This window comes from Haematobia irritans, chromosome 1 (assembly GCF_050003625.1).
Source record: "Haematobia irritans isolate KBUSLIRL chromosome 1, ASM5000362v1, whole genome shotgun sequence".
NCBI classification, from domain to species: domain Eukaryota; kingdom Metazoa; phylum Arthropoda; class Insecta; order Diptera; family Muscidae; genus Haematobia; species Haematobia irritans.
In genome coordinates, this window is record NC_134397.1 from 280639641 (window position 1) to 280649893 (window position 10253).

At 35.8% G+C, this 10253-nt stretch overlaps 1 protein-coding gene across 1 annotated transcript; it reads left to right on the forward strand.

Moving 5' to 3' along the window:
- The first annotated feature begins 7857 nt into the window (after positions 1–7857).
- LOC142236798 (uncharacterized) lies at positions 7858–9419 on the forward strand. The gene is made up of 3 exons (XM_075308089.1): positions 7858–7972; positions 8511–9209; positions 9259–9419. The coding sequence occupies exons 1-3, from the start codon at positions 7858–7860 to the stop codon at positions 9417–9419; spliced, it is 975 nt and encodes a 324-aa protein (XP_075164204.1).
- The last annotated feature ends 834 nt before the right edge of the window (positions 9420–10253 follow it).

Consider the following 10253-nt stretch of genomic DNA (forward strand, 5'->3'; position numbering starts at 1 on the left):
GATATTGCTGATATTATCCTAAAAGACTAGATATGAATTGCTATGACTTTAGTATTGTTTGTATTATTATTATGTTTTTATTTTCAATTATATCATTGTCGGATTAACCTTTTGATGAGAAGATTGCGTCGATTTGTTCCCGGTGATATATTGAGAATGTCTGAGAATAGATTGTGTTTATGATTTCTAATCTATGCGTATTCGCGAGATTTTACTTACAAAATCTATTCTTAGTTTATTATTTTTGTTGGTAATTTAAAATGATCCGGATTAGTTTTATATCGCTCGCCTGGTATAAATCTCCATTATTTTAATTACAAACTTACAATTTTTTTCTCTTTGTCTAAATTATGTTGCAACAGAAATGCCCATCGACTTAATCAATTTGTGACTTCACGAGTAGTGAGAGTGATCAGATAGATAACAGTTCCTTTTATTAATTATCTTTTGCTGAAAGAAAAAAATAATAGTTTTATGTTTCAATAATCATGCCTTTGACAAGAAGTCCTGGTAATTTGACTGGTGGGGATAGTGAGCCTCGCAGAAATTGTAGCTTTACAATAGATATGAATGAGGAAAATTCGGTAACGCCTAATAGAACTGGCGTAGTAACCAGGAGTCAAGCATCAAGGCTAGGCAATAATTTAACAACAAGTAATACAAATAACCAATTAGAACAGTGTAGGTCGATGATTAATGAATCATTGCGGAATTTCCGAACTGAGATGTCAGACCTCATATCAAGTGAATTGCGGACTCTTGTTCAAGGCCTCAATATAAATTCGGACAGGAATACTCTAAGGGTCAGACCTCCCGAGGTTCCTGAAAGAAGATTGTCGGAGAATTTAGATGTAGATAAGGTACTGAACATAATCCGAAATTGGAGAATTAAGTTTACTGGGTTTTCTGACAAAATGACGGTAGACGCATTCATATATAGAGTTAATATTTTAACGTCGAACACCCTGGCTAGCGACTATGAGATGTTAAGTAGACATGCTCATGTGTTGTTTGAAGGCAAAGCACTAGAGTGGTATTGGAGGTATCATCAACATCACGACAATATAACGTGGCAGTCTTTGACTAGCGCTCTAAAAGCGCAGTACAAAGAGGACTATTGCGACTATGATATCTTGGACGATATTAGGAAGCGTAAACAAAAGCCTACTGAGAACATCGACGAGTATTTAGATGTGGTGGCTACAATGACAGACAAGTTAAGATATCCATTGTCCGATACCGATTTGTGCGAGACGATAATCCGCAATCTTAGGCCAGAGATTCGTCACGAACTACTCCATCTCCAGATTGATAGCCTGGCTCATCTTAGGAAGGAGGTAAGGAGACATGAAAAATTTATGAAAGAAGTACAGCACAGGAGTGTAGGGTCTCAAAAGATTCGGGTAGCCGAACTTTCCGATATGGGTGAGGACCCGCAGTATGGTAACTCGATGGTTACGCCACCGAAGCAAGAAGAAATATGTGAGGTCAGCGCATTTAAATGTTGGAATTGTGACTCCGCGGGTCATACTTTTATGGACTGCTTGGGTCCAAAACGAATTTTTTGCTACGGGTGTGGCTTACGTGACAGTTACCGACCTACGTGTCCCAGATGTGCGGCTAAATCGCAGGGAAACGGCAAGGCGGATGTCCGAAAGCGTCAATTCGGCCATTCGGAACAAATGAGACGACAGTAAACATACCAGAGACGCCAAATACTCAAATTACGACGAAATATACCCTGTTACGACAATTACAATTAAAGTTACATGAACATAGGAAGATAGGAGGGAAAAAGTTCAGACATGTAAATAAGAGGAAGCAAAGATCTTCAAGCCGGATAAGAGAATTTTATAAGGGGTTGAAATCTTATAACTCATTTGTTATTTCTGCTATAGTTTCTAAAGAATATGACAACCGACCTTATATTGTTATTGGCCTCGAGGGCAAGAAAATTTTAGCCTTGCTCGACAGTGGGGCTAATAAAAGCGTATTGGGCGAAATAACTGCGCAGAATTTTCAAAGAAATGAAAAGTTTAGAAGATTGTTTGGCAACGTTAAGACAGCTGATGGTCAACGTCAGAATGTTGTAGGTTCAATTACCCTAAATGTGACATGCCAAAATTTAACAAAGTCAGTTACCTTTTTGGTAGTTCCTGCCATTAAACAGGAAGTCATTTGTGGTGTTGATTTTTGGGAGATTTTTGGATTAGAAATTTCGCTACCAACGTGGATAAATGAACTTGACTGTGATCAAGCGGATCCAGATAAACTTTTACTTACACCGGAGCAAAATCGCAGATTGGATAATGTTATAGCTATGTTTCCTAATTCCGAGAAGGAAGGTTTGGGGTGTACATCACTCATAGAACATCATATTGATACTGGAAATGCCAAACCCATTAAGCAACGGTATTATCCGATCTCCCCTGCAATTGAGAAACAATTGTGCGTGGAGTTGGATCGAATGCTTGCACTTGGAGTAATCGAGGAAGCTCCTCATTCTCCATGGTCATCTCCGGTGGTAGTAGTGATCAAACCCGGAAAAGTTAGAATGTGTTTGGATAGCAGAAAGCTTAATGCTGTGACGGAGAAAGATGCTTATCCGATCCCCAATATCGACGGTATAATTTCCAGATTACCACCGGTATATTGCATTTCCAAAATTGACTTAAAAGACGCCTTTTGGCAAATTAAATTAGGTAAGTCCTCGAAACAAAAAACGGCTTTTACAGTGCCTAATAGGCCGTTATATCAGTTTAAACGAATGCCCTTCGGGCTATGTAATGCCCCTCAATCTCTATGCAGGTTAATGGATATGGTGATCCCTTACGATTTGAAGACTTACGTCTTCGTATATCTTGATGACTTGTTAGTTGTCTCCAAAGACTTCGAGCAACATATAACCCACTTAATGGAGGTTGCAACTCAACTAAGGAAAGCTGGGTTGACGATAAATGTCAGCAAAAGTAGTTTTGCATTGAATAGGGTCAAGTATTTGGGATACGTAGTAGGGAATGGATCATTAACTGTGGACGAGGATAAAATAACGGTGATACGAGATTTTCCAGCTCCTAAGACAATTAAACAATTACGACGTTTTATTGGCATGACGAGCTGGTATCGTCGATTCATCTCGGACTTTTCAGCCATTACATGCCCATTGACTGAATTATTGTCCAAAAAGAGGAAGTTTCAATGGAGCTCAGAGGCTCAACGTGCTTTTGACTTACTTAAGGATAAGTTAACAACAGCACCGGTATTAATACATCCAGACTATGACAAACCATTTGTGTTACAATGTGACGCAAGTACATACGGTATAGGGGCAGTATTAGCACAAGTAGATTCCGAAGGTAACGAGAGACCAATAGCGTATATGTCTCATAAATTAAATAAATGCCAACGGAACTATGCGATTACGGAACTCGAATGTCTTGCTGTACTAATGGCCATTCTTAAGTTTCGACCCTATATTGAAGGACAACAGTTTAAGGTAGTAACGGACCATGCATCCTTGAAGTGGTTGATGTCACAAAAGGACCTTACCGGACGTCTGGCACGATGGTCGTTGAAACTGCAAGGTTTCAAATTTGACATTGAGCATCGGCGAGGGGTTGATAATGTTGTCCCGGATGCCCTATCAAGAGTACATGAGGGTGAAGAAAGCATTGAGGCAATTGATTTAGAAGTCTATCCTGCCATTAATTTGAATTCGAAGGAATTCGATGACCATGATTATTCCAAATTGCGCCAAGAATACGAAAGAGCACAACTGCCAGATTTTAAAGTAGAAGATAGATATATCTTTAAACGCACTGAATTTTCTCAGTCTGAGAAATCTGACGGATGGCGATTATTTGTTCCAAGAGGATTGAGAGATAATGTCATTTATTCCGCTCATGACACTCCGAACTCGAGCCATGGCGGGATTGCCAAAACTTTAGAACGGATAAAAAGGTTTTTCTTTTGGCCAGGTATGGTAGTCGATGTAAAGCGTTACGTAACAAACTGTGAACTATGCAAGATATCAAAAACACCCACGAATATAATGAGGCCACCCATGGACAAATGATTGAGTCCGATAGACCATTCCAGCGGTTGTACATGGACATAATTGGGCCATTGCCAAGAACCAAGTCGGGACAAATAGGAGTTTTAGTGATAGTGGATCATTTTTCCAAATTTTCTTTCCTAAAACCTTTGAAGAAACTTGCATCTAAACCAATTCTGGAATATCTGACAAATGAAATTTTTGAATCTATGGAGTACCGGAAATAATAGTAACGGACAACGGATCACAGTTTACGTGCAAAGAATTTAAAAGGCTATTAGAGAAACATGGAGTGGAAACATATTTTAACAGCCTTATATAGCCCTCAAGCAAATGCAAGCGAAAGGGTCAATCGTGTTACCAACGAAGCCTTGCGCACGTACCTTAGACATGACCAGAGAGACTGGACATTTATTTGCCAAGTATTAACTGTTCTTTGAGGAATAGTGTGCACCAAAGCGTAGGGAGGACTCCATATCAGATAGTTTTCGGACAGACCATGTTAACTCATGGTGCTGACTACCAAATCTTAAGAAAACTTGAAATACTGTCTGAGGTGGACTCTAGAATAGAAAGGACGGATAGGTTTCAACTGATAAGAGAGTCCGTAAAGGAGTGCATGAAGCGAGCGTATGAGAAAAATAAGCATAACTATAACCTGAGATCTCGAGAAAAGAATTTTGATGTAGGACAAACCGTTTACCGACGCAATTTTAAACAAAGTTCGAAGATTGATCACTTTAATGCAAAACTAGCCCCAGTTGGTATTAAAGCTACAGTTATTCGAAAGCTTGGGCAGGTATATTACGAACTCCAGGATGACAGTAGCGTAAACAAAGGTGTGTATCATGCCAAAGATATTTGGGCCTAGACGCTAATTTAATTATGGAAAAACTCTTTTTTTTTCTTTTTGTTTTTTTTGTAGCTATGGGGGTAAATTTGTGAGGGTTCACAAATATTAAAAGCAAAAAAACACTTTAGGTTTTTTTGAAATTGACTTAAAAAAAAAAAAAACGAATGGGTTTGAAATATTTGTCAGAAAAAAAAAGAAAAAGAAAAAAAATTTTTAAGGAAAAAGAAAGGAATTGTTAGAAAAATCGATCCTGAAATAAAAAACATTAATTTAAAAAAAAAGAAACAAGAAATAATTTAATGACTACCAACTGGAACTTGAATAAGCGACGACATAAATAAATTTATCCCAACAAAAAGGATTGTGGGAAATTCGCATGAAGAAAAATTATATATATAATATTTCATCGTTATGTCATCGAGCGCCGTTCATGCTCATTCAAGAATTATTATAGTTGGGGACAAATATGCTAAAGAGGATGTCGGTAGGATTTTGTACCATTAAAATTATGCGCATCAAGAAATAAACCCCTTCGTAATTGAATTTCAAATCTCAAATTTTGGAAAAGAAAAACAAAATTGTCAAAGCGAGTAGCATCAAATTGTCAAAAGAAAAAAAAAAAAAACACCCCACCAAGATGGTCAAGAAGATTGTCTATTGAATAATTATTTGTAATATCGAGGGTAATCAAGCTCGGAGAATTCAAAATCGTTTCTGGTTGGAAATTAAGAAAAGGCGGAGTGCTATAGCTGCAATTACATTAGTATCATTTGAATTATCTCTATCCAATATCATTAGAATTATCTTTTAATCATCATATTTTATTTATTTCCACCATTTCTTCAAACATATGGTTACTACAATCCATCTAGATTTAATTATAAATACGGTGTCCTTTCCAAGTTACAAGCGCTTGTCAACGAAGGAACATGACAGAAAGACCGTGAGTATAGCAAAGATTAAACTTTCTTAAATAAAACATTTGTTAAATCCCTGTATATTACAAGTAGTAGTACAATTCTTTTTGTTAATTTTGTCAGACATATCGTCTAAACATAAAGATTTATTTATTCTATTAACACCCTTGTCTCAACATTATAAAATTTTAATTTTCCTGATACATTTTCCAACATTTAAGTTTTCAATCCACCTCTTAATTTTACTGGTATAATTCCATTGAAGTATGTTTGTTTATAATAAATTTAATTAAAGATGACTCGCTAAATTTTTTTGGTACCATTTTCACCAAAATGAAGCCATAATTGGTTAAGTCGCACTGTGGGCCGATGTCTTAACGCATCGAGCAAGGATGGGAGGGTATAAGAGGAAGGACAAACTACACCATTAGTTCTTCCAAAATGTAGGCATTTCTGTTACCCTTTGAATTTTGTTTTGTTTCATTTTTTTTGTTTTAACATGGCAATTCTTTTAACAAGAGCTACCTAAAATTTATTAATTTATGTTAACTGGCCGAAATCTATACCTTATGGCAAGAACGCCCCCCCCCATTGCCCTGAGCAAGGCCGGCATTATAGGTAGCACCCGCACATAAGGTATAGTATTTGAAAGAGAAGGGTCGTTACAGATTGGAACTAAAATAACTTTAGATATATATGCCAGAAAATGCTAATGCTATAATAATGTTGTTCCGATAATATATATATATATATATATATATATATATATATATATATATATATATATATATATATATATATATATATATATATATATATATATATATATATATATATATATATATATATATATATATATATATATATATATATATATATATATATATATATATATATATATATATATATATATTTATATATATGTATATGCTTCTTAGGAGTGGTAAATCTACGTCGATTGAGATGCCTTTGGAAAGATCTCCACAACGTAATGTTACTCAAGATCAGAGTTCCGGCTCCAAAGGGACCATCTTGAATCGCACAGACAAGGCTCTGGCGATGAACATAATCAACAGCCGATATTAACAATAGATAGTGTAGAAGAAATATCAACACGATTTGAAAGACCAATGGAGGAAATGCGGTCAGTTTTCTCAAGACAAATTAACACTATGCAATCAATGGGTGAAAGCAACAATGTACAAATTATGGACACGATTTCATCTCTAAGAAGTGAGTTTCAGAAAAATGCATCTTACAATGAAATGCGGTTGAGTTTCGCAAATGTGAATAATCCAACATCAACATCATCAGATATGGGAAATTTAAATCCCCTTGCCAACTCGAATTATAATATTTCAAACCCAGCTATATCCCAGATACCATTTAATATATCAACTACGCCATTTCAATCGAATATAACAAACTTTAGCCAATATACAATGCCAACGTTAACATCCGTACGTACAGGTCCGTGTTTATACCCATACCAAATTGGTAATGATTCTTCATATTTAAGTAACTCACGCTCTATGCCGTGTCCCACGACTTCGGGAAGTAATATGACATTTGCTCCATTGCCTCAGAACATTAACACCAATATGCATCGTCATAAGAAAATATATGATTTGCCAAAATTTTCGGGCTCTCCTGAAGATTGGCAAACTTTTATTGAATCTTTCAATAGCACTACGGTAGAGTTTCAGTATTCGGATTTGCATAATATTATGCGTTTACGTGAATCTTTATGTGGAAAGGCTCGTGAGACGGTGGAATCGCTCTTAACCAACTCTAAAAACGTAGGAGCAATTTTGATAAATCCATAACAATAAATTTTATTATTGGCAAAACGGCATGCGTCCCCTTGAGATTTCATTCAAAACCAAAGCTGGAACTACAAGGTGCTGTGTACGCAGCCCGATTAAAGAAAACCATAGCAGATTGTCATGAGATAGAATTTGACAAATGTTTTTTATGGACAGATTCTCGTACAGTGTTAAGCTGGATCAAATCGGACCAAAAATACAAATAATATGTCGGAAATAGGGTATCTGAAGTTTTGGAATATTCTAATGAATATCAATGGCGTTGGTGTCCAACTTCAAAAAACCCGGCAGATAGAGCAACGAGAGCCCATTTTCCTTTTAAGTATGAACCTGAAGATGAATGGAAAAATGGACCTGAATTTCTTATTCAATCGGAATTTGGTTGGCCTAATGATTTCTTGGGAATACCTGACACATCTAACGAGGAACTAAAACGAAAACATGTGATGTGTGTTGCTATAGAATCTCCTACTTTCTTAGTAAAGATTATGAACCTTAACCCTGGACAGTCATCCTTCGTCAAAATGACGACGCATAATTTCAATTTCGATCTAAAATGTATTTTAGTCGATTGGGAAATGGAAAAATTAAGCTATACTAATTAAACTATTTTATGAATTTTTGTTGTATACTAATTAAAAACATATTGAATAAGAAAATATTCTCAAATTTGGTTCTCATTTTTGCTCACAATGCAAATTATAGCGTCTTGAAATATGCCGTAGTCAAAATGACGAAGGATGACGTTAGTGTACAAAAAATAAGGATGACTTTCCAGGGTTAATTCCAGATATATCAAGGTACGCCGGGTGGTAGCTTGGATATTAAGATTCATTAATAACACTCGTCGATCTTGATAGGGATTCAGAAAGAAACTTTTTGGGAAGAATATTCTAATATAAGTAAAGGAAAACCTGTTTCAAAATCAAGCCCCTTATTGACATTATTATCGTTTCTGGATGGAAAAGGCATAATTCGAGCCAACGGTCGTCTTCAAAATGCTACTTGCCTTTCAGAACAAGCAAGAAACTCTGTAATACTTCCAAAAGGGCACCGATATAGCCGTCTCGTTGTAGAACATTACCTTAAGAAAAATTGTCATCACAATTCCGCAAAGGTGATCTGTGATGTTAGGGAAAGATTTTGGATTCCATCAATAAGAAGTCTACTAAGATCAGTTGAAATGCAATGTAATTTCTGCAAAATAAGAAAAGCGCAACCCACGCAACCTATAATGGCAGCCTTACCTATAGATAGAGTTATTCCATTTGTGCGTCCATTTTCTCATACAGGAGTCGATATCTTTGGGCCTTCTAATATTAAAATAAGAAGATCGACAGAAAAAAGATATGTGGCTTTATTCACGTGTCTAACCGTAAGAGCTGTTCACATAGAAATAGTTGTAGATCTATCTACCGACGCTTTTATTTTAAGTTTAAGTTTTATGAATAGAAGAGGAATTCCTTTACAAGTGAGAAGTGACAACGGGAAAAACTTTGTTGGTCTGCTAAAAGAATTAAGAAACGAAACAGACTTCTTGGATTATAATCAAATCAATTGTTTTTCACTCGGAATAAAATGGATCTTTAATAATCCTACTGTTGGAAGCAGAAAATATTGTGAATTCTAGACCACTCACACATTTGCCTTTAAATCCAGACGATCCTAACCCCATTACTCCCAACCACTTTTTAATTGGAACAACTAACTCAACACAAACTCCTGCAGCGTTCGATGCCAGTTTGGTAAATTTGCGACAACAGATTTAAATGTTTCACATACATTGTGTTCCACCCTAGTGCATTAGCCGACTTAAATTTTGAGTCTATAGATTTCGTAGAAGTCTATCAAATTCTGTCCAGATCGAGCGATATTTAAATGTATGTATTTCGGACAAAACTTTATATATAGCCCCCAACACATTTGACGGATGTGATATGGTATCGAAAATTTAGATCTATAAAGTGGTGCAGGGTCGGGCGAGGCCGACGCCCGACTTTAGACTTTCCTTACTTGTTGTTAATGTTAAAGAGCATTTGTTTTCCAATTTGTATGAATTCGCAAAATATATTTGAAAATATCAGTATTTATTTTTAAAGTCTTTTTTTTTTTCTTTTGTATAAGTTAATAAAAAGAATGTGCCACTTTTTGTGGCATTTTTAAAAATATATGTGCCACTTTTTTCGACGTTTCCCACTTTTTGTGTCACTTTTTGAAAATTTCCAACGGTAACGCTGATTGTGTGTAACCGAACGCAAGTTGTTTCTGACTATGAGTAAAAATGAATATACGTAGAAAGGTAGGACGAGAACAATGAAATACATTGGTACTGAAGTGAACGAGTACGGTAATATGTAGAACAGTTATAGATGATGAATCTTAACGTTTTCAAAATGTCCATATAGACAACAAAACAAAAAAATGATAATGCCAATAGAAAACTCAACAATTAACGTTTCATATTTAGATTTAGACATCTTAATGGTGTGGTTAAAATTAAGGTGAGTACTATTTTCGGGTTTTCCACCAAAACACTAAATTAACAAGGAAAGTCAAAAGTCTTGCAAGACCACTATATTATACCCTGCGCCACCTTGTAGATC